Here is a 23,158-nt window from a genome sequence, read left to right as displayed (position 1 = left end):
TCGGATCTGTTCGTTCGTGAAGTGGTGTTGATATTTTATTCATTCATTTTCAATGCGCCGTAAGATCTTGATCTTTCATTGATACATTGACAATTATATGTTTATCAATTATATATTTAGGGATCAACCTTACACTGGACCAAGTTGGACAAAGACACACGCACATTCGCTAACGAACGCAAACATGTTAAACACTGCATTCTACAAACTAAACATAAATGTACAGTAGGCTGTGTGCACTGGCCAGCAAATTAATTTGTAATCATTCTAGTGGACAAGAAACATCTATTACGTTAACCAAACATCCTGTCAGTAAAGCAGATGAGATGAGGCAGGGGGTGTGACAGAGAGAAAGAGGGGGAGAGGCAGAGGATGAGAAAGGAGGAGAGGCAGAGAATGAGAGAGAGCGTGAGAGAAAGACAGAGACAGAGGGGGAAAGGAAGGAAGATTACACATGCTTTGAAATATCTACGAACAAGAGCTTCACGTTCAATTTGACAAATCTGCGAAAACCCATGATCTAAAACTCAAACTCATAATGGGATTACTTGAGTTCATCAAGGATTATTTTATTGGTTTCTGGGACTATGAAACCCCCAAGGTTATGGTGGTTAAAAACAAAACTCTTGGGGTCATATATAGAGGGGTGCAGTTTCTAGTGGTCACCTATTTTATCTGGTAAGCTTTGTCCTCATGTGTTAATACGAGATTATTTCAACAATGAATGTGTGAATGCATGGTTGAGAGATCTTTGTTTTGATTAACACTGTATGATGTCAGGGTTTCTAATTTTATAATTTTTATATTATAATTATTATGGTTGTGTACAAATTAAGGTAGCGTTTATTTTGTATCAAGAGTGTTTTGTATACAACCCCAACATGCTATAGGCCAACGTTAAGCCCACATGGGGAAAATTCCTTTGGCTGGCAACTAACGTCAACAAAAAACTGTGTGGTTTCAAAAACCATTGTCATCGACATTTAGCCTTTGTATAGTCTACCTATAGTACATTTTGTCTACTTAATGGTGTTTTGAGAAATCACAAGAGGAATTTGTTGATTATTTGAACTGGTTTATAAAAGTCATAACATGTTCTACAGTAGCCTACTACTGTTTCCTCGACGATGCTGTGTCTGTTACATCCCCCACACAGGTACGTGTTCATGAGTCAGAAAGCCTATCAGGACAGTGAGACGCGCCCAGAGAGCTCCGTGTACACCAAAATGACGGGCATAGCCCTTCAGGGAGACAGAATCCTGGATATGGTGCAGTATGTCCAGCCACCGGAGGTAAGTCCCCAGGACGCCTCACATACAACTGAGATGGTGCATTTTACACAGTGAGCTAACCTGTAATTTGGTGATGATATTTATATGTTGTCGGTCAATTAAGTAATAAATCAGAAAAGGGTGTAAAATAAAATCACACTTAGGCCAAGCCAACCCACGGGATTGCTGCTGCCGCAGGCATAAGGCGTAACTGAGTGCTGGAAATACTAATAGTAGGCTAATGAATAATGAATGAAAATTTAGATTTATGTCTGTTTTTCATTTATTTTAATGAACCAAATCTATTCTTCGTTACAATGCATCTTAAAATAGCCTACACTTAATTTAACGACGGCATTAAACTTTTATTTTACTATTACCATACCAGGATATTTGCCTACAAGGACCAATGAACTAAAATCCATGTAGGCCTACCTACCAGGGCTGTGGTAATACATGTATTATTGCATTAGGCTATATTTGTTTATAATTTGTTCATTTTATGTGCAGGGTGGAGATGTGATAAGCACCATCCTGAGACGTGAGGTCACTTATAACCAGAGGCAGGGAATCTGTGCTGAGGTAGGAGGTCGCCATGTTGTCAATATAGGCAAATCATATTTACAAATGTATTCATAATCATGCATGAACGGACATTTGTAGAGCAGTTGTCATGGTAAACAATGTAAAACCGACTTTGTTCCATTTTCATAGCATTTCACTGTTTCCAATGCCAACTGTACAACGGATTCTGACTGCATTGCAGGAGAGGTGGACTTTGATGGCAGCGGTACAGACTTCAATTTAAGTGTTAGCAAATGAATCTGCATCTCCTAGACTATTTCTAAATTTGCTGCTGACATTTTCTGCAGGTCCGAGAACTGGGCGCTGTGTGCCTTACTACAACCTCACCTTCAAGACCTGTGAGATACAGACCTGGTGTCCTGTAGAAGGCTATGCAGCCGTGAGGTGAGGATCAAAGACTGCAGGGTTGAGAATGTAATGTCATAATTCAGTGGTACAAGAGTCTTAATTGTTCACTGTCATTAACAGGGAACCTGCATTAGTAGAGGCCATCAATTTCACAGTGTTCATCAAAAATGCCATCCATTTCCCAAAGTTCAAAGTGCTGAGGTAGAGTATAGAATCTCTCCACCTTTGCACAAACACACACCGACCAACAACCTTTTATACCCTGCCTGGCTGCAACCTAACCTTTAATTCTGCATTGATTAAAGGTAACAGAACATTTCTTGATTTGCGCGTCTTTTTCAACAGAGGGAACATCAAGCCACGCAATCGAAACATAAAGAAATACTTGAATAAGTGTCACTACCACGAGGAGAAAGCCCCTTACTGCCCGGTCTTCCGTCTGGGTTACATTGCTGAACAGGCCAGGGAGAAGTTCAGCGAGCTGTGCAAAACTGTAAGTCCCACACGTGTGACTAACTGTGAAATTCTGTTCAATACAACCCAAGTCAGTCATGCTGTCTGTGCCGTCGCTGCGGCGAGGAGTGCTGATTGGTTGTGCTCTGTCAGGGAGGGGTGATTGGCGTTTTCATTAATTGGAAGTGTGACCTTGACGTTGACCCGTCTCAGTGCACCCCCACCTACTCATTCCGTCGACTGGACCTCCGTAAGAACCTGGCCAGCTCAGGGTACAACTACAGGTGAACTTTCATCACGTCAAACTTCACGTAGACCATCTCATTAAAACTCAGTTAGTCTCACTCTGTCTATATTTCCCTGGCTTTATAGTCTATCCCTCTCTCTTTCCAATCTTCCTATTTTGTGTTTTAATGTTGAAATTATACTTGTAGGTTCGCCAAGTACTACAGCAAGGATGGGGAAGAGTTTCGGACACTCGTCAAGGCGTTTGGGATTCGATTGGATGTCATCGTTCATGGACATGTAGGTGGAGCCTGCATCTTCAGCAACACCAACAGCTGTTAGACAACACTGATATAGAATAGTCATCAAGAATGGGTTTCATTGTTCCACTACAGTTGTTTATATTTAACTTATTTTCTTTGCAGGCAGGAAAATTCAGCCTGATCCCAACTATCATCAACACAGTGACGGCCATGACATCAGTTGGAATAGTAGGTTTGGATAGATTTCCTCCCGTCGTTTGGTTAACAACTGAGCTCCATAGCTGTTTTAGCCACATTCCTCTCATCCACTCATGTTCTGTCCAGTGTTCCATCATCTGTGACTGGATCATGCTGACTTTCATCGACAAGAACGAAGTCTTCAGCGACAGAAAGTTTGACGACGTGAGGAAAAACAAGTCTTAAGAAAATACTGTTTTAGCATAAACCTCTCTACACATCGCTAGCCCTACTGATTGACCTGTCTTGCTTTGTCGTCACAGGGCACTAGGACCCCGAAGCCTGCTCAGGACCTGTCTACAGAGTTCACCATCATGAGCTACGGCTCCAACCACTCAGACCTGTCAGAGGGCGTGGCGCTGTGACAAACACATCTCTGGCCAGATGTACCAGACCCCCTCAGACACCAAACCTCTAAACGGACTGTCCCCTGGGAGCCGTTCAGGTGTTCCCAGACCGGGCTCACGGTTCTCGTGGAACCGAACCCAATGACTGCTACAAGAACCGAAGGGGTCATCTTCTGAGAGCAACATCTTACAAGGCCTGTCGTTGCATAAAGGCCATGTCTAGGGGTCAATGCCATCTCAAATCCAGTCACTTCAGGACCTGGAACAGCACCACACTGGATCAGGTGTTCTTCAGATGAAAGCGATTAAGATGGTATTCACCCGACTTAAATGAATGTTAATGACACCACGTTGGTGTTGAGCAACATGAAAAACACACCAAAACACATAATAACGCACATTGAAGTATGTTATATACAGGTATTTTAAAGACTACCCTTAACATTATCAATATGGCCTTCACACAATAAAATGACTTACATCAACAGTGCATTGTGTCTGCCAATCCTGCGACTATCTAGTCATCGTCTTGTACAACCTTACATGAACTTTCTTGGAAGTTATCTGTGCATGCAGTTTACCGTCAGAACACATGAAGGTTGACTTTACGCCACACAGGAAGTCCAACGAGTCCAGGGGAGGAGAGCTGCTCTCTGAGAGTCAGTAATCCAATAACGAGAACATTTCTCACCAAATGGTTCCTGTAATGAGATTGTGGGGAAGCACGAATCCTTCTGGACAGACAGAGTAATAGAGATGTCAATGCTGAAAGGAACTCATGTCTGAATCTGGGTTTTGATCTATGGAGTAAAACAGCTGACAGCCTCGAGTTTAAAGGATGAGTTTGATGTATGGACAGCTCATCATCTGGCTGTTCATGAACTATTCACAAAAGAAAAGGTGACTAAGATGGTAATTTTTATAGTTGTTCTTAAGATTACGTTCTGTATCCACAATACATATTACACAATAAAAAAACTTTAGTGTTCATGGTAAAAAAAAAGGAAAACTGAAACCTAAGATTCTTGTTTCGTACTTACAAGTCTCCAGTAAGTGCTCTCACTACCTCTTAGCAAATAACCAAGAGTAACCAATCGAATTGCTCGTGAGCTCTCGACCTCAAATGCGATTACGGATCAGAGAGACGCTCATCGGCAGATGAGTTCTTTGGGAGAATGAAGTTACTGCGATGGAGGCTGATGAGTCAAGTCAACTTTGATCTGGAACAAGAAGAATATGCTGGAATTACATGTTTACAATATAGTTTTGTGCTGCTCTTACCGCCATTCTAATGGACTGGTGCGAAAACAAAGCATTTCCGACCCCTAATAGTTCGAGTGTGTACCAACAGCTCCCAAGATCATCAATAATTCATATGAAACAAAAAAATATCCAATAAACAGAATGGGCGTGGCATCGCTTAAATTGTCCAAAAACTCTGGAAAAGACTGTAACATGCAGTCAACACTGGCGACCACCACCTGTCCTCATCCACAAGGTAATGACTGTCACGGCAGTTGAGATAGAGGATACTAAGTGGATTGGACGATAGCCTGGACAACAAAGCACCGCATAGACCATTAAATAAAAGACCCCCCCCCATCCCCAGACCTTTCCTCTGGGGCACATTAGCATCCAATAACGTGTGGGGGGGGCTGATGAGTGATGAGCACTTAGACAATATCTGCAGGAAAGGACACAGACATGGCTGTATTCAAATGAAAAATGCCACATAATTGGTGCATTACAAAATTGAAACTCTAGACTGTCCCCACATACAAAAATATTTATTGACAAACAGGAAACAATGATCTTTCTTAGCATCATCCGGTTCAGCTTTTCTGTAAACAAGTCACTATATTTACAATGACTTGTCTTAGTAGAACAGTACATAATGTATGACATCATATGACATCAACAGAAAAAGAGAAAAGAAGCATGATCTGCGCTTCATCAGAACAATCACACAGATTTTCAAGTTTGCGACTCGCGCTGATCGGACACGTTTACCAGCGCTTCCGTGCGCCTCTCCGTGTCAGAACATCATCCAGGATTCTCCTCAGAAGGGTCACAGGCAGAGGTCGACGTTCACGTCAGTGTGTCGTCGTCTCGCTGATCTGCAGGCTCATGGAGAGCAGCCAATCGATGGTCTCCTCCAGGAAGCTCATGCTGTAGTGACCCGCGATGCTCCGGAACACTCTGATCTGCTCGGACAAGCTCTGAGAACCGAGACAAGAGAGGAGACGAACTGAGTGGACATTCTCAAGCAATAAGGGAAGAAAAATATGAAATGATAAAAAAAACATGGGTTCACAAACCTTTGTGGGGAACGTGAGGGCGAAGTCTCCGGCACAGTTGCAGTACACGGGCATGTTGGCCTCCTTCACTCCCTTACACTTGGAACACACCTGCAGAGGAGGATGAGAGCAGTTACGTTGCTGACACAGTAAAAACAGAAAGTATCTCTTGGCCGTCTGATGTGCGCTACGCCCCCTCACCAGGTCCTGCAGAGTGTAGCTCATCAGCTTCTTCTGCAGGGCATCCACCAGCGCCATCTCGATGGACTCAGTCTCATACTGGGTCTGGCAGTTGGAGCAGAACCAGTGGGGCAGGATGGAGCCATCCTGGTTGACAGACAACAACATTCACGTTGTGAGTGGACACTTTATTAATTTAGCAGATGCTTTGATCTAAAGTGACATACGATTGGGACATTTCTCAGCCCCTCCCAGCCCCTCCCAGTCCGTGGGTCTGACCTGGCCCACAGTGGGGTCCTTGCAGAGGTCGAGGTCGCGGCAGAAGTTGCACTGGTGGCAGATGACCTCCGGCAGGATGTAGGAGTTGCAGGGGTCGCGGAACTGGCTCTGCTCGGAGAACTCGCCCACGTCCACCAGGCGGAGCAGGTCCCTCTTCAGCTTGTTCACCTGGTTCACAACGTTGCCGTCCAGGGAGAGGACCTTGGGGGTTCAACACAACGCCTCAGTCAACACCTGGGGACAGCAGGGTCACCTGACAGGAAGGAGAACCTACACCTGGGGACAGCAGGGTCACCTGACAGGAAGGAGAACCTACACCTGGGGACAGCAGGGTCACCTGACAGGAAGGAGAACCTAAACTCCAGACAGGAAGAACTCAATCTCTACATGGCGAAACACCCCAAAAATATATAAATAATAATAACATTCTCACACACACATGCCTTTACATGTGACGGGTAGCTGGCCACCACCCGTCACATGTAAAGGCCATGACTGTTAATAGACCAATGGGGGGACTGCACCTGGCACACGTATTTGATGAACTCCAGGGCAGGGTTGGAGAGAGGCAGGTGGGAGCCAGGCAGGACTGGGAACATCTCCGAGGGCTGGGCTCCACTCCTGGTTCCCGTCACCTTCTTCTGGATCTTCTGGGTGATGGTGAAGAAGTTCTGGGTCAGCTCGCTGGCCACGTACTCCTGGGAGAAGGAGATCATACCTGACAGAGACACACGGATCAATAACACACACCTCAGGAGTGACAGATGACAGGATAAAAGAGGAAGTAACCTCAGGAAGTGACCTCGGACTGACCAGGAAGTGCACTCAGGTCTCCCGCTGGCTGCGACGCCTGGCTTCCGCCACGCCTCTTGACGGGCGTGGCTCCGGGAGCGTTGCGTCTCAGCTCCTCCCTCATGCTGTGGTAGACAGCAGCGATGTAGGCTGGGAGACAGGAGGGGGGGGGGGTTCAACACATATAACTAGCTACACGCCAGCTAACTAGCTACACGCCAGCTAACTAGCTACACGCTAGCTAGCTGCTCTTAACGAGTATCCGGACCAGAGGAGAGCGGTACCTGACACGATCATGAGGAAGTACTTCTGGCAGGAGGCAGTCTGGGGCAGGTACTGCATGATGTTCCAGCTACTCTCTATCATCTCCTCCACCTCGTCTGTCTCCCCGTCTCCATCCTCCTCCTCCTGCTGGTCCTCTTCCTCCTCCTCCTCGCTGTCCCCCTCCTCACCCTCCTCTTTTCCCTTCTTCTTCTTCCGGGTCGCTCCGTCCTGATTGTGGAAAACGGGCGTCCTGTGATGTTTTTATCTCAGCCATTTGAGATGATGTAACGATTGATATGAATCCTATTTAAACAGGAGGAAGTGTGTGGTACTTCAAAGTCATCTAGATGTGTGTATGGTGTTTTGTGTGTAGTACCTCTCCATAGAGAAGGCTGGAAGGCAGCTTTCCCTTCACCCCTCCGAAGTTGGAAGGATCCATCCACAGGATGAACTCCCAGCACCGGGAGAACGAGATGGACAGGGAGTGGAAAATCTCACGGGAGTGAATACTAGAAAAGGAAAAATTCAGGAAGATAAATAAGTCAATAAAAACCGCAGGCTTCAAGATACTGTAGTTCCACCCAAAAATATGCTTTCAGGAGATGTTTGGGTCCAACCAACCTGTTGGTGATGTACTCCACGTAGCCGATAGCATCGTCGATCCTGCGTTTCTTGGTACACAAGATGATTCTGTTGAAGTTCCCGTACACCACAGTGGAGCCCAGCCTCTTGAACTCTGCCACCAGCCTGGGAACAGACACAACACCACGACCTCACCCTTCAGGAAGAACCCCCAACTCCACATTTGTGACACAGAGAGAGAACGTTTCCACATGAAAAAACAGGCGATTATAGGGCGTGAAGGGAGAGGGTCGGTAGATGTAGCTGGATGACTCACTGCAGGAAGACCTTTTTCATCATGTTGTGAAGGGTGCGGTGGAGGGCGGGGTCATACAGCAGAGAGCTGGGGGAGCGCAGCCAGCGGTAGAAGTGCATAACCTGGTTGTCGGCGTAGACGTTGTGGTACTGGGTGATCTCCCGCACCCAACCGACCACCATGCTCTTCAGGATCCTGCGCGCAAACACGGCCACACGCAGCGCGGTTTAGAACACACAAGGGATGGGTTTTTGACGTCTCCGACCGTGTGGTTTGCAGACGAGGACGCAGGCGGTCACCTGAAGGTGTTGGAGCAGAGCGCCGTCTCGTCGTAGCTGGCCACGGCGCTGGCGCCCTGGTTCCCGGACACCATCTCCTCCAGGGAGGCCTGCTGGATGACGTCGAAGCTGACGCCCAGGCTGGCACCCCCCTCCATGTCGTTGACGTGCTGGGACTGCAGGATGGTGTTCACCGCCAGGCTCTGGAGGTCCAGCTCCACACACACTGCAGGACAAGACATGCCTCCTTACAGTCCGGACATACGTCCATCCATTCCCTCTCAATATACCTAGACAGTGGGTGAGTGATGGAACGAGAGAGACAGAGTGAAAGAGAAAGGGAAAGAGACAGCTAGAGAGAGAAGGAAAGAGAGAGAAAGGGAAAGAGACAGAAAGAGAGAGAAGGAGAGGGGGAAAGAGAGACTGAAAGAGAAAGAGAGAGAAAAGGAGAGAGACAGAGAGAGAGAGAGAGAGAGAGAGAGAGAGAGAGAGAGAAACTGAAAGAGAAATAGAGAGAGGAGAGAGAGAGAGAAAGAGAGAGAGAAGGAGAGGGACAGAGAGAGGAGAGAGACAGAGAGGAGAGAGACAGAGAGAGGAGAGAGACTGAGAGAGGAGAGAGACAGAGAGGAGAGAGACTGAGATAGGAGAGAGACAGAGAGAGGAGAGAGACTGAGAGAGGAGAGAGAGTACCTGTGGAGTAGCAGCCCTGAGCGTTGATCTCCACAGAGCCCCTGTCGTCGCTCTCCATGACCAGGCGGCTGTCGTCTGCCTCCTTGCCCCCCAGGTCGGGCCTGGACGTGGGGGACAGCCACAGCAGGTGGTTGTGCTTGCGCAGGTGTCTGGCCAGGAACAGGTCCGAGCCAAAGATGGACACGTCTTGTGGCAGGTTCCCCACAGGCAGGTGGTAGTACCTGAACAGGAGGAAGAGGAGGAGAGAGGGAGACAGGAAATGATGATCAAGGCTTAAGGGTAGTCTGGGTCTATGTATGCATGTGTGTATGGAAAATACTTAATTACGAGGTTTACTGCTAATAGACTGCTGTTAGACTCCCAGACAGACAGGGGACAGACTGTTAGACTCCCAGACAGACAGTGGACAGACTGTTAGACTCCCAGACAGACAGGGGACAGACTGTTAGACTCCCAGACAGACAGGGGACAGACTGTTAGACTCCCAGACAGACAGTGGACAGACTGTTAGACTCCCAGACAGACAGGGGACAGACTGTTAGACTCCCAGACAGACAGGGGACAGACTGTTAGACTCCCAGACAGACAGGGGACAGAGGGACACACAGACTGTTAGACTCCCAGACAGACAGGGGACAGAGGGACACACAGACTGTTAGACTCCCAGACAGACAGTGGACAGACTGTTAGACTCCCAGACAGACAGGGGACAGACTGTTAGACTCCCAGACAGACAGGGGACAGACTGTTAGACTCCCAGACAGACAGTGGACAGACTGTTAGACTCCCAGACAGACAGGGGACAGACTGTTAGACTCCCAGACAGACAGGGGACAGACTGTTAGACTCCCAGACAGACAGGGGACAGAGGGACACACAGACTGTTAGACTCCCAGACAGACAGGGGACAGACTGTTAGACTCCCAGACAGAATTCTGTTGGACAAGGAGGTTTACATATCCTATAATCTATATATTTGTGCAATTTTTATTGGCCTTTTTTGAAGTGTGACAGGCCCTCCCACCTGGCCATGTCGAAAGCCTGTGACAGGCAGCTGTCCAGGTTGAGGTAGTGTCGCAGCATGCGGCGCGCCCCGTGCCTCTGCCAGTCCAGCACGTTGTAGCTGATTTCGTCCACCACGTGCACCGGCACCACCGGGAACTCCTCCAGCACCGGCATGCCCGCCGCCAGACGTCGCAGCTCCCAGTTAGACTGCACCGCCACCAGAGTGGGGCCCCGGCGTTCCTCCTGGGGACGGAGAGACAGGGGACAGACTGTTAGACTCCCAGACAGACAGGGGACAGACTGTTAGACTCCCAGACAGACAGTGGACAGACTGTTAGACTCCCAGACAGACAGTGGACAGACTGTTAGACTCCCAGACAGACAGGGGACAGACTGTTAGACTCCCAGACAGACAGGGGACAGACTGTTAGACTCCCAGACAGACAGGGGACAGACTGTTAGACTCCCAGACAGACAGAGGGACACACATACTGTTAGACTCCCAGACAGACAGGGGACAGAGGGACACACAGACTGTTAGACTCCCAGACAGACAGGGGACAGAGGGACACACAGACTGTTAGACTCCCAGACAGACAGGGGACAGACTGTTAGACTCCCAGACAGACAGGGGACAGACTGTTAGACTCCCAGACAGACAGAGGGACACACAGACTGTTAGACTCCCAGACAGACAGGGGACAGAGGGACACACAGACTGTTAGACTCCCAGACAGACAGGGGACAGAGGGACACACAGACTGTTAGACTCCCAGACAGACAGGGGACAGACTGTTAGACTCCCAGACAGACAGGGGACAGACTGTTAGACTCCCAGACAGACAGGGGACAGACTGTTAGACTCCCAGACAGACAGGGGACAGAGGGACACACAGACTGTTAGACTCCAAGTCAAGCAGAATTCATGCAGGCCATAGAAATACCTCAATAGTCAAGACTTCAGACTTGTGATTACTGTTAGTGAATATGCTATTGTTGAACTGTGTCTGGTTTAAATACAGACCATTTATTGTCGCTAACCACTGAAATGCTGTCCAGGTCTGGTCCTCGGCTAACTTACTACATGCAGTACCTGTCTGTCCCTTCAGACAAGACGTCAGCTGTGTGTATAACTGTGGAGGTTAAGGAGGAGAGGAGGACCTTGTAGTTGAGCAGGATGCGCTGCAGGGCGCGGTGGATGGCCTTGACGTCGCTCTCCGCCCGCACCTCGAAGCTGTGCTTCTCAGGGGGCAGCAAGTCCTCGCTGGTCTTCTCCAGGAGGGCGGAGCGCTCCACCCCGTACACGGAGCTCAGGTTGGGCATCTGGTTGCTGCGGACCTGGGGGGTGGAGGGTAGGGGGGGGGGGTTGGAGGGTGAGGGGAACACGTGGTCAAGTCAAGTTAGATTCATCTATACCACATGAACACTTTCCTAGGTCTAGGGGGTCAAAGGCCGCGGGGGGGGTCATACCGTGTCCAGGACGAAGACGCTGGCCTTGCGCTGAGAGGGGATGAACAGGCCAAACAGAGCCTTGTGCCCCTGGCTGTGGTGATACAGGTAGATGTGACGGACACTTCCTGGAACACAAACGTACAACATCACCGATACAATCCTCAGAAGGTGTCAGTGTGAGGGGTCAGTGTGAGGTGTGTGTGTGTGTGAGAGGTGTGTGTGTCATACCGGGCTCCAGGTAGCTGAACTGGGCCAGGGACCTCATCTCCAGGTGCTCCAGGTCGAAGGTGTCGGCTTCCCGGCCCGCCAGGTCCCTCACCACCTGCTTGTTGACCATGCACATGCAGCCCAGCTGGACCAGCGCTCGGAACAGCAGGGGCACCTGGGAGGCACACGCACCAGCACACACCCAGCAACGTGCTGTCAGTACAGGGCTACAAGCTACACCGCTTTAAGAAAGAATTAAATGTTATACTGCTGCACAAATACAGAAGACAATATTCATGTACACGTCTTGTTTAAGACTTTTGCACAGTACTGTATACATGTATTAGACTCATGAGCAGGTGCAGAAATCCCTCTGGGCCTCCGGCATGTTCCTCTCCAGTACCTGGGTCTCGTAGACGCCCTCTATGTCCGGGGCGGAGAGGTCAGCGTTGATCTCGTTGATGTTCTGCTGATACATGTCCTCAGGCACAGAGTACTGGTACAGGAAGTACACCATGTTGGAGCGAGGCAGCATCCTGTTCACCTGAGGAACACGGCAGAACGTCAAATACCCAGAACCCGGTTCCTTCTCTCTCTCAGCACCACACTTTCTCACATGCAGTTGACACCAGGATGCAGTCACAGAAGAACGATGTTTTTGAGGTGGTAAAACGCTGACGTGACGTACCTTCTTGTAGGCTGCTCCCTCCTCCTGCTTGGGGACCTTCTGGTTGACGTAGAACACCCTGGGGATGTTGAGCTTCATGCAGTGGAGGTCGTTGCCGATCACAGCCCACAGCTTGTACAGGCCTGGGTGGCTGGTCTCTGCGATCTGAACCACAGGAGGACAGTTACACACTTAGAATACAGATTTATTAACTTCTGACTTAAAACCACCTAAGATGAGGAATCCATTTTTTTGGTAAGATATATCTTTTTATGGCTTTATTGGACAGAGATAGATACCGAGAGACAGGAAATGTAAGGAAGAGAGAGGGGAATCAAACCCGGGTCGCTGACTCAGGACCAGGTGAGCCACCAAGAGGCTCCCCCACACCTTCTCCCATTTAACCTACAGATACTAATCTCCCCATGGCACCCGCTACATTCATGAAAACCTCAAGCCCACGCGACAGTCAGTCCCAGGTCGTATCCGCTCGAGGGGGTCCCCACCTGTACGACCTGCCAGGGCATGTCCAGCACGCTGCGGGCCGTCTTGCGCAGGAAGCCCCCCAGGCCGGTGGTGGGTCCGTCCCTGATCAGGCCTCCCCCCACGGGCTGCGGCTGGCCGTCCAGCAGCCTCCTCCTCTTCCTCCTCTCCTTCCTCTGCTTCAGCTGCAGTTCCCACTTCTTCTTGTGGTAGCGCAGCCACACCAGGCGCTCCTCCTGCGAACGCATGAACACACACACACAGACACACGGGCATGAACACACACACACAGACACACACACGGGCATGAACACACAGACACGAACACACGACTGATTAGAGGAGAATTACATACTATTACATTTTCCCTACAACCTTCTTTTAATGAGATGTGTGCCTCACAGGAGGGGGTGAGAGAGGTGAGGAGGCCTACCTGTGTGTCCCCCATGGGAGGGGGAGCCCCCAGGATCTCCCTCCAGGACTGGGTGAGCTCTGTGTCCTGGGACTCCACCTGGCTGTCCTCCCCCTGGGACGGACGCCTGCGCTTGGTGCTGATCAGGATGGCTGGCTGCAGGGGCCGCGGGGCCTGGCCGAAGTCCTCCATGTCTGCTGCCTGCCCCTCCCCCAGGGCCTGGTGGGCAACCTGGCACAGAGAGAGAAAGAGAGGGAGGGAGAGCGAGAGCGAAAGAGCAGGAGGATGAAACAGAGCGTGAATGAGTGAGTGTGAAACGGAGGGCGGGAATGAGTGTTTGAGAAAAAGACAGTGAGTGAGTTAGCCAGAGTCCAAAGAGGAAAAAAAATTTGGAAAAAAAATTGAGTGCTCATCTGACTCGACTTTAAACCGAGAGAACTTGGTCTGTGTACCTGTCTCTTCCCTTCGCTGGTGAAGAGCTCGCTGATCTTCTTCTGCTTGTAGATGTCATTCTTCTCCAGTAGCTTCTTGTGGAGCCAGTCTGGGTGGCGAACTCTGGGAACAGGGTTCTTCACCTGAGGGGGCGGGGGGGCACACCAGGACCGTGAGTAGGGACACTGCTGCCGTAACACCCAAACGTAATAAAGAGTCCACGTCTCTATCTGAAGGGTCAGGGGTCACACGATGGGTCACATGATGTTCCTACCTGCTGCAGAGCAGCTGGGATGGTTATGATCTTCTGGATGGCACTGCCCAGCCTCTCTATGTAATAGTTCCAGTCAAGGATCTGAGAACGTCACCACAAAGATGTTAGGATCCCAGCAAGGAGCAGGGGAGACGAGACATGCCATCGAGCTGTGTGTGGATATTCTATGAAAGCCCTTATGCCAGTGGATTGTGCGAGTGTGTGTGTGCTAGGAGTCAGATGGCTGAGCGGTGAGGGAGTCGGGCTAGTAATCTGAAGGTTGCCAGTTCGATTCCCGGCCATGTCAACTGACGTTGTGTCTTTGGGTAAGGCACTTCACCCTACTTGCTTTGGGGGGGAATGTCCCTGTACTTACTGTAAGTTGCTCTGGATAAGAGCGTCTGCTAAATGACTAAATGTAAATGTAGGAGGACACAATGAGCGAGCATACGGCTTGTGGACTCACAGTGCGGATGTCCAGGTCGTGGAGGCTGGGCGTCTTCAGCCACTTGCGCAGGAAGTGCTTCTTGACGCTGGGCTCTGCCTGGAAGATGGCCAGGGGGATGGCTCTGGCAGGGAGGAGGGGACACCATCACAATCAGCACCAAACACCAGGACAGCAGTACAACATCCGCTTCAGGAGGGAGGGATGGAGGGATAGGGGTGTCAGGTGGCTGAGCGGTTAGAGAATCGGGCTAGTAATCAGAAGGTCGCTGGTTCGATTCCCGGCTGTGTCAAATGACGTTGTGTCCTTGGGCAAGGCACTTCACCCTACTTGCCTCGGGGGAATGTCCCTGTACTTACTGTAAGTCGCTCTGGATAAGAGCGTCTGCTAAATGACTAAATGTAAATGTAAATAGACAGACAGACACAGACACATAGACAGACAGACATACAGATACATAGACAGACAAGATAGATCTTCCCCAGGAGTCCTCACCTCTCTGTGACGGGGGCGCCCTCGGGCTTACGGGAGATGATGTAGCGACAGCTCAGCCCGGCGTCCTTCACCATCTGGTCCCCCAGGAACTCCGCTAGGCGCTTGGCCGTGCTGATGGAGGTGGACTTCTGCTCTCCGTAGTCCTCCAGCTTCCTGGACATGGAGCGGTTCTCCGAGATCAGCTCGAACAGCTCGGCGTCAGGCATGTTGGCTGCCTGGGCGACAAGGAAACGGGTGTCAGCCTGATCCGCTCTAGTTCCGAGATTAGTTTGAATGCTAATGCTAATGCTTAGTTTGAATGCTAATGCTAACAGCATTAGCTAACGCTAAATACAAGGCTGGATTCGCTACTCAAAACGACTCATTCGATTCTAGTTATGGTCTGTGGTTTGGTTTCAGTCATGTCACACAGCATCCCGTTCCCGCGGTTACCTTGCTGTAGAGCACGTCCAGCCAGTAGTCGGCCACCTTGGCCACGGAGGCGTACACCTCCTCCAGGGTGGTGCCCTTGAGGAAGGCCTCGAACACGGACGACTGGAAGATCTTGATGAGCTGCAGCTCCCCCCTCCTCTTCACCTCGAAGCCCTTCAGCTCGGCCAGGGAGCCGTCCTCGTTGAACACCGCGTACCTGGATGCAGGACAGGCGCGCGACTCAGCAGGTGGTCTCACTGACTAGTCATGACGTCAGGACTCTATGACCCAGAGAGGATCTGCTATGTGGGGTTGACCTACGACCCTGTACCTGGGTCAGTTACAACCCCCCCTGGACCTGGGTCAGTTACCCACCCCTCTGTACCTGGGTCAGTAACCCACCCCCCTGGACCTGGGTCAGTTACCCACCCCCCTGGACCTGGGTCAGTTACCCACCCCTCTGTACCTGGGTCAGTTACCCACCCCTCTGTACCTGGGTCAGTTACCCACCCCTCTGTACCTGGGTCAGTTACCCACCCCTCTGGACCTGGGTAAGTTACCCACCCCTCTGGACCTGGGTAAGTTACCCACCCCCCTGGACCTGGGTCAGTTACCCACCCCCTGGTCCCGGGTCAGAAGCCCCTCCTACCTTTTCTTCAGCTTCTTCCCCTCCTCCTTGGAGGCGGGCAGGATCATGGCCAGGTAGGGCCCGTCCACCTCGAAGAAGATGCTGTTCTCCGCCCGCGTCTCGTAGGTCAGGGAGGCTGGGTCCACCAGCTCCTGGTACTGCTCGTTCGTGAAGCCCTCCTTCACCATGATGTTCAGCATGGCCCCTGGGTACGAGATGGTCACCTTGGGTTTCTTCTCATTGCTCGTCTTGATCACAAAGTTCTCGGGGAACGTGTTGGGCAGGACGCACCAGATCCCGTCAGTGTCCAACTCCAAGGGCCTCCTACCACAAAGCAGGGGAGAGAGGAGGAGAATTTAGGGATATCTGCATTCACCCATAATACAACAATGTTTATTTACAGTCTATATTCCACTGCAGAGTGCACTGAGGTCCTGTCTGATGGTGTATGAGGTAGGATGATCCTCACCCTATCTGTTCAATGATCTCCCTAGCTTGGGTGATGATGTTGGCTCCGGTGTAGCACACAATCCCAGCCATCTCCATGGAGTACCAGCGCGCCCTGGTGGACGCAAACATCACACACAAACTGAGCTCCAGTCGTCCGTACTAGCACATCTCAAAATCACACAACACACTCGGCCCTTCTTAAGTGCAAGACAGGCATTTTGAATTTCCATCCTCAAATCCTAAGATTTGTGGAAGATAAACACAAAAAGTGCAGGGTTTCCCCCCCTTTCTCTGGCAGTGCATACCCCTTCCTCATGACGTAGCCGTAGAAGGAGTTGAGGATGCACTTGTGGGCCAGCTGCAGGGAGTCGTACAGGATCTCCATGTTCTTACAGCGCTTCACCTCCACTGCGTCTCCACTGTCCTGGGCGGCAGACAGCTTCTTCTTCCACACCTGGAGGACAGGGGGACAGGAGGACAGGGGGACAGGAGGACAGGGGGTCAGGAGGACAGGGGGACAGGAGGACAGGGGGTCAGGAGGACAGGGGGACAGGGGGTCAGGAGGACAGAAGGACAGGGGGACAGGAGGACAGGGGGACAGGAGGACAGGGGGTCAGGAGGACAGGGGGACAGGAGGACAGGGGGACAGGAGGACAGGGGGACAGGAGGACAGGGGGTCAGGAGGACAGGGGGACAGAAGGACAGGGGGACAGGAGGACAGGGGGTCAGGAGGACAGGGGGACAGAAGGACAGGGGGAAAGGGGGACAACACTTAGTACAGTTACAAGAGAACTAAAAACATTTCCCAGAAGACCAATTTTAGAATGACACCATATTAGTCCCAATATTATATTGGTAATCTTTCCTCTGCTACTTTGTGTTGAAGTTGATGTGTCTATGTCTATGTGAAAACTCAATAAATACAACAAGTGAGTATATTTTTTGATACAAATTTGTTTTAACAGTACAGGAGGATGCATGAGTAGCACACTCCTTGTAGGTGGTACCTTGTGAAGCCCCTTGAACTCATATCTGCGGTCCCTGAACGCTCTGACGGTGTCCACATAGAATGAGTTCTCTCTCTGGCAGATGGTGGTGACCCTCTCCTGCAGCTTGGTCTGGTGCACCTTCTTGTAGGCCCTCTTGCAGTAGTCTGGAACAGGAAGTCAACCAGACACACAGGGTCACAGGGTGTCGTTGTGCAAGGCACCGACAGAACCAGGAAGAGAGAGGACCCAGGTGCTGTAATGTGGTCATGTGTTTACTTAGATGGTTTCATCCAATGTATGAGGGTGAGGATTTGAACCTAAGATCTGTTGATACGCTCTACCACTGAGCTCTACCCATCCCCATGTAGGTGAAAACCCATCGTTGCGGTTTCCAAGGCGGTGCAGTGACGTCTACCGTGTCGGTAGCGGGCCTGGCGGTCTCACCTCCCAGACGTTTCTTCTCGTGGCGCGCCTGCTCCTCGCGGTTCAGCTGGTGGAAGGCGCGGGGCCGGCCGTTAGGGAAGAACGGCGGGAACTTCTCAGACTCCAGCTGCTGCTGGATACGATGGAACTCGCTGCGGCTGGCGGGCACTGAGGACAGGAGCCAGAACCAGGAACCAGTGAAACCAGGAACCTCTTTAGACACAGCCTGGTTCTAACCACTTCATAACAGTATCAGACTACACTATGTCAACACAGGAACATCATTTCCACTTGACAACAACATCAGACTACTTCCTTCCACAGTTTTATCCCTGACGGGAAGGGAAATAAGAGTTGTGCTACAGTTACTGCCAGCTTGACCCTGGTGCAGAGAGAAGAGCAGCTTACTGATCTCGCCCCTCCACTGCCACGCCATCTTCCTCTGACAGGTGGCGCCGGGCTTGTTGAAGTCGCAGGCCGCGCACGTGGCCTCGTCCACCATGGCCGACGGCTGAGAGGACCACACGGAGGAGAGGAGAGTGGTTATCGTGATCTTATGACTGAGGTATAATCCTACGATTCGTTGGCGGGGGGGGGGGGGAGGTTTACCTGCAGTCTGTTGGTGAGGATTATGTTGGGGTACATGGCCCCCACGTCCAGATGGTAAATGAGGGGGCACTCAATCCTGTTGGGAACTTCCTTCAAAGAGATCAGCTTCTTCTTGATCTCGTCGCACACCTGGGAAGAGGACAGGAGGGCTTGGTGTCAACATGGAGAGTACACACTGCTGAACCGGGCGGAGCACGACTGAAAACAAGTCAACACATCCTGGGTTTTCAGCGCTGCGTTGAAGAGAAGGGTGTTGGTGTGAGCCGGTCTGGCTGACCTCGTTCAGGTTGGTGACCTGCTCCAGGGGGATCTTCTCCTCCTCCTCGATGGCGTGGCGGAGCGTGCGCTCCACGCGCTGGAGCAGGAAGTCGAACGCAGCCGGGTTCTGGGACGACAGGAGACATCGTCACCACACAGACCACCAAACGCTTTATTCATTTTTTTAAACCTTTTGAAAATTATTTTTCAAAACGTTTTTTCAAAAGGTGAAGTGAAATGAGAGGAGGAGAGGTTAGAGGAGAACAGAGAAGTCTAGACCAGAGTACAATAGAGTACTGTAGACTTTAGTGACTTTAGAGACATCAGTGATGCATTGTTTAAAAAAATAATTCCTTCTCTTCCCCCCCCCATAGAGACACTGAGCTGGGGACGGACCGTACCATTTTGAAGCGGCAGGGGATGTCGCTGCGGAACACCCCAGACTCCAGGGCCTCCACGTGGCCCCCGACGTAGGTCTCCGAGTCCAGGACGTGGCCGTCGTCCGTCAGCTTGTTGAAGACCTGCTCCTGCTTGTTGGGGAACACTATGTTGGCGTGGAAGGCCTGCACCATGAGCAGAGCCTCGCACAGCGTCCCTGATCCCTTACGCAGCACCTGACAGCACACAGACCAGGAATCAGAAAACCTACAATATTACAATATTATTATATTTAGATATGACATATTTTCTGGTGTTTTTGACCTGATGTGCTACGGAGAGACCCACCTCGTCAGGCTCCATAGGAATGATGGTGCAGAGAGCGAAGATGAAGGGATGAACGTATTTCATGTACAGATAATACGTTGCCACGGCGTCAGACACAGAGTAGGTGGCCAAAGTCTAAGAGAGCAGCAGAGAGAAAGAAAAAAAGAAAAACAACATCAACAAAATCCAGAAGGCGGATAGCGAACGTGTTCCTGCGAGATTCCTCTCCGACTCCCACAATGCACCTGGGGCTCCTCGGTGGCCATGCGACACATATCCTCAGGGTCCAGCTCCACCGGGTCGTAGCTCAGCTTGGCCTTGGCGGCAGCCTTTAGGTTTTGGCTGCCCACCGGCAGGTAGCTGTCTCTCTTCACCCACCTGGGAGGCAGAGGAACGAAGGAGCCTGGTTTGTATTTGGGGAATCTCCTGTACTGACACACCACCCAGACACGCTGCGACACAAGCCTACCGGTAGCAGTCCATGTGTATGGCTTGCGTGGCCTTGTACTCTCCCTGGTTGTCCTTCTGGAAGCCGATCTCATTATACATGTTGAGTCCATGTTGAGCAGCCCTCGTCTCCACGAAAGGCCTGGAGCAGAGACAAGACAGGAGGTGTTAGAGAGAGGGAGGATCACTCCCTCCAAATGCGGAGGGATGCTTATGTAGTGCTTAAGTAGTTAAACAGGCCCATGTCCTGTGTGCATTAACAGTACAACATAATGAATCAAACTTCATTCATGAGAATGGAAATACGTAAATCCCGACCCACCAATCAAAGAAGTCTCCGTTGTACGTGACAAAGATGTTTGGCTTGGTTTCCAGGACATGCTCGAACCATCTCTGGATGAGACCGGCCTGCAACCAAAACAGGAGTTTGAAGCCATGTTGCATTAACACAACAAACGTCTTACATTTGTCTATCCTTCATTTGACTCCATGATCTTGTCATGTGCACCATCCTCCCTCACCTCATCAGGCTCATTGAAAACAGTGAACGGCCCCTCGTACTCTGGTTTGGGAGTGAACTCAAAGTCCTCGATGTCCTCCGAAACAATCTCTCTGTTGGTGATCAGGTAGCCCTGCCAGGTACGCCCAGACACAGGACGTCAGATACAGGGAACTTCAAAACTAGCAGCCATAGCAACAACAGTAGACGTGCTAGAAATGGGGCTATCCATGAGGTGAGGGTGGGGGAGCAGACCTGGCCATCAATCATGTAGGAGATCATCATAATCTGGTCGGTCTCTGCGTCTGGGAACTTGAGAGGCAGTTTGGTGGTCTCTATGTCGAAGGCCAGAACCACCGGATCCTGTACACAAGAGCGGTCAGAGTCAGTCTAACACACAGTATGATTAACCACGCGTTTGGAAGTCCCTGGGTGCCCTCGATGAGTGAAAACACAGACAGCTCGGTGTCGACGCTACCGAGCAGGAGAGGACAGCGGTATGAGGGAGAACGGGAAGGGCAACTCACAGGTCGCTCCACCAGGTCGTCTCTCCGCACTATCTCAGGAGGGTAGGCGCTGCCTCGGTACCTCACATTGTACCAGTGAGCCTGAGGAAGACAAAGAGGCAGATGGTTAAAGACCTCGGGGTTTTGTAAGACACAAGCTTTGTTCCTTAGCTGGGCGGTGTAGATATTCCTACCACGTGGATTTTGAGGTCGATGGAGAGGCGGACATGGTAGGGTACGTCGTACTCTCTCATGTCCACTATGTTGTCCATCTGGTCGGAGATTTTCTTGGACATGCCGTCTTCCTCGCCGGTCATAACGCTGCCACCTGCCAAGGCACTGCAAGACAGGATATGGGTCATCCAACTCTCAGTATAACTAAACCAGAACACGCGGACATGTTTTGGCTCTTGCAGGTGCATATCCAACATGATCTCCGCTCCCATGCCCTATCTAGATGTAGAGGGTGATACCTTGACAGCATGGAGGTGTAGGTCTCGTTCGACTTCTCCCTCTCTCTGTTCTTGCGCACGGCCGGAGAAATCTCCCGCTTGACCTTGATGAGGTCGTCCACGGTGGTGAAAGACAGCTTGATGTAGGTCCTCTTCAGGCCAACCAGATGATTAGGCTGTTAAAAGAGCCAGCATGTTCACAAGTTAGTCATCAGCGAGCATACAGTAAACATACAGTACTAGTGGCAGTTTGACTACTAAAGATCTTCTTGATTTTGTAATTTCATATGATTCCTCACCAGATCCAGGTCTTCCTTGGGAACTACCTCAAGCGTTGCCACCTTCCCTTGGTACTTCTTGGATATAAATGAAATAACCTCCCTCTCACAGTTCTGGGTGGAGCACACAAGTGGAACAACAGTGTCTAGATGGGTAACGATTTTAGAGAAAGCAAAAAAAGAACTGGCACAACCACAAACTTACCTTTTTGGTGGCTATGTAAAAATACGGTTTGAATGGAAGGGCCACCTGAATAAAATAGCAAAAAAAAAAAATTAATGTGACATAAACAAAGAGGACTGTGATTTTCCTTGTTCAGGCTCCTCACCTTGAACCTGCGGCCGTCGTCCTGGATGAAGTAATAGTCAACAGCACTGACCATTCTCTTGTCATCGTCCAGGATTTCAGCCTGTAAGGGGGACAAAAAACATCGTCTGAGTATGCCCTTGTAACAGCCGGTGCATCACTACAGTACTCAACTTACAGGGTGCATGTTGATCAGCCAACCGGTTTTTTCTCCAGGGTCTTTCATTCTTTCGAATCCAAAGCGGTTATCCATCTCGTCAGTGAAATGGACACGCTCCAGCCGTTTGACGGCCGACATGGATGACCCATCATCCCTGGGTATGACCAAACAGTAAATTAGCAACTACCATTTGTTTTATGTATATTCAGATGGAATGTTTACCGTTCCAGATCACTCATACATAGAGTATTACGGAATCTGACGTGTGGACGTCTCACCAATGAACTTACTGTTGGTTATCCTGGTCACCCTTTTGTCCGCGCTCTGATTTGTATTTTCCACTATTTTGTAGAACCATCGTAACAATAATTTGCAGCCAATGTCACGGAAAAATATCAAGTATCAATTTCAAGATACATTAACTACTGTAATTCACAAAGACAGCTAAGCGTAGAAGCTTGGTAGCTATCGGGCTAGCTGGCTACAGTACCTGGCGTAAGGTTCTTTGATGTGTTCAAACCTCTTTTGCCAATTAAACGTTTCTCAAATGTTAGCGAATAAATGTTGCCATACGCAGATATGCCAACAGTGTTGTAAGAGACACATATGTTACTTAAAAACGGGCAAATTGTGTTGTTGACCCCATTACAATGTGACAGAAAGCTGAACTTCTGTGTTGTTGTCGAATCGGACTTTCGCGCGCTGTGTCTTGCGGACCTCCCCTTGCATCACGGTACCTAACCAATCATCTTTCCCTGTGGGTCTAAATCCCACGCCATTCACATCTACCGGAAAGACT

At 50.3% G+C, this 23,158-nt stretch overlaps 2 protein-coding genes across 2 annotated transcripts; one reads left to right on the top strand and one right to left on the bottom strand.

Moving 5' to 3' along the window:
* Nucleotides 1–433: 433 nt before the first annotated feature.
* On the top strand, nt 434–4,126 carry p2rx2 (purinergic receptor P2X, ligand-gated ion channel, 2). The gene is made up of 12 exons (XM_062454490.1): nt 434–678; nt 1,157–1,292; nt 1,782–1,853; nt 1,986–2,061; nt 2,144–2,240; nt 2,325–2,405; nt 2,550–2,697; nt 2,811–2,941; nt 3,092–3,182; nt 3,308–3,373; nt 3,470–3,547; nt 3,646–4,126. The coding sequence occupies exons 1-12, from the start codon at nt 539–541 to the stop codon at nt 3,745–3,747; spliced, it is 1,218 nt and encodes a 405-aa protein (XP_062310474.1). The 5' UTR covers nt 434–538; the 3' UTR covers nt 3,748–4,126.
* Nucleotides 4,127–5,499: 1,373 nt separating this feature from the next.
* On the bottom strand, nt 5,500–23,108 carry pole (polymerase (DNA directed), epsilon). Its single transcript, XM_062454661.1, has 48 exons — nt 22,650–23,108; nt 22,378–22,513; nt 22,222–22,302; nt 22,098–22,142; nt 21,914–22,006; nt 21,636–21,790; nt 21,357–21,501; nt 21,184–21,264; nt 20,912–21,019; nt 20,679–20,789; nt 20,480–20,565; nt 20,180–20,299; nt 19,956–20,088; nt 19,732–19,845; nt 19,407–19,619; nt 19,025–19,132; nt 18,748–18,876; nt 18,547–18,649; nt 18,160–18,306; nt 17,734–17,879; nt 17,032–17,180; nt 16,746–16,838; nt 16,298–16,600; nt 15,670–15,865; nt 15,238–15,452; nt 14,764–14,866; nt 14,319–14,399; nt 14,065–14,187; nt 13,634–13,843; nt 13,224–13,436; nt 12,739–12,882; nt 12,454–12,594; nt 12,072–12,225; nt 11,862–11,968; nt 11,553–11,729; nt 10,411–10,634; nt 9,387–9,607; nt 8,718–8,922; nt 8,440–8,613; nt 8,163–8,288; nt 7,918–8,050; nt 7,562–7,769; nt 7,299–7,427; nt 7,010–7,203; nt 6,486–6,686; nt 6,228–6,353; nt 6,048–6,137; nt 5,500–5,948 (listed from the first exon to the last, which is right to left on the bottom strand). Exons 1-48 carry the CDS (start codon nt 22,715–22,717, stop codon nt 5,823–5,825), a joined length of 6,888 nt encoding a protein of 2,295 aa, XP_062310645.1. The 5' UTR covers nt 22,718–23,108; the 3' UTR covers nt 5,500–5,822.
* Between the last annotated feature and the right edge of the window lie 50 nt (nt 23,109–23,158).

This window comes from Osmerus eperlanus, chromosome 28, assembly GCF_963692335.1.
Source record: "Osmerus eperlanus chromosome 28, fOsmEpe2.1, whole genome shotgun sequence".
Taxonomy (NCBI): domain Eukaryota; kingdom Metazoa; phylum Chordata; class Actinopteri; order Osmeriformes; family Osmeridae; genus Osmerus; species Osmerus eperlanus.
This window is presented reverse-complemented; position numbering and strand designations above follow the sequence as displayed.

Bases quoted from the DNA above. Each gene is read 5' to 3' on its own strand.
- p2rx2 (XM_062454490.1), top strand. From the start codon at position 539: ATGGGATTACTTGAGTTCATCAAGGATTATTTTATTGGTTTCTGGGAC. The intron at 1,293-1,781 runs GTAAGTCCCCAG...TTTTATGTGCAG, and splicing joins AGTATGTCCAGCCACCGGAG to GGTGGAGATGTGATAAGCAC. The intron at 3,183-3,307 runs GTAGGTGGAGCC...TTTTCTTTGCAG, and splicing joins ATGTCATCGTTCATGGACAT to GCAGGAAAATTCAGCCTGAT.
- pole (XM_062454661.1), bottom strand. From the start codon at position 22,717: ATGGTTCTACAAAATAGTGGAAAATACAAATCAGAGCGCGGACAAAAG. The intron at 22,143-22,221 runs GTGAGGAGCCTG...TATTTTATTCAG, and splicing joins ACGACGGCCGCAGGTTCAAG to GTGGCCCTTCCATTCAAACC. The intron at 12,595-12,738 runs GTACGTCACGTC...CGTGTTCCTCAG, and splicing joins AGGGAGCAGCCTACAAGAAG to GTGAACAGGATGCTGCCTCG.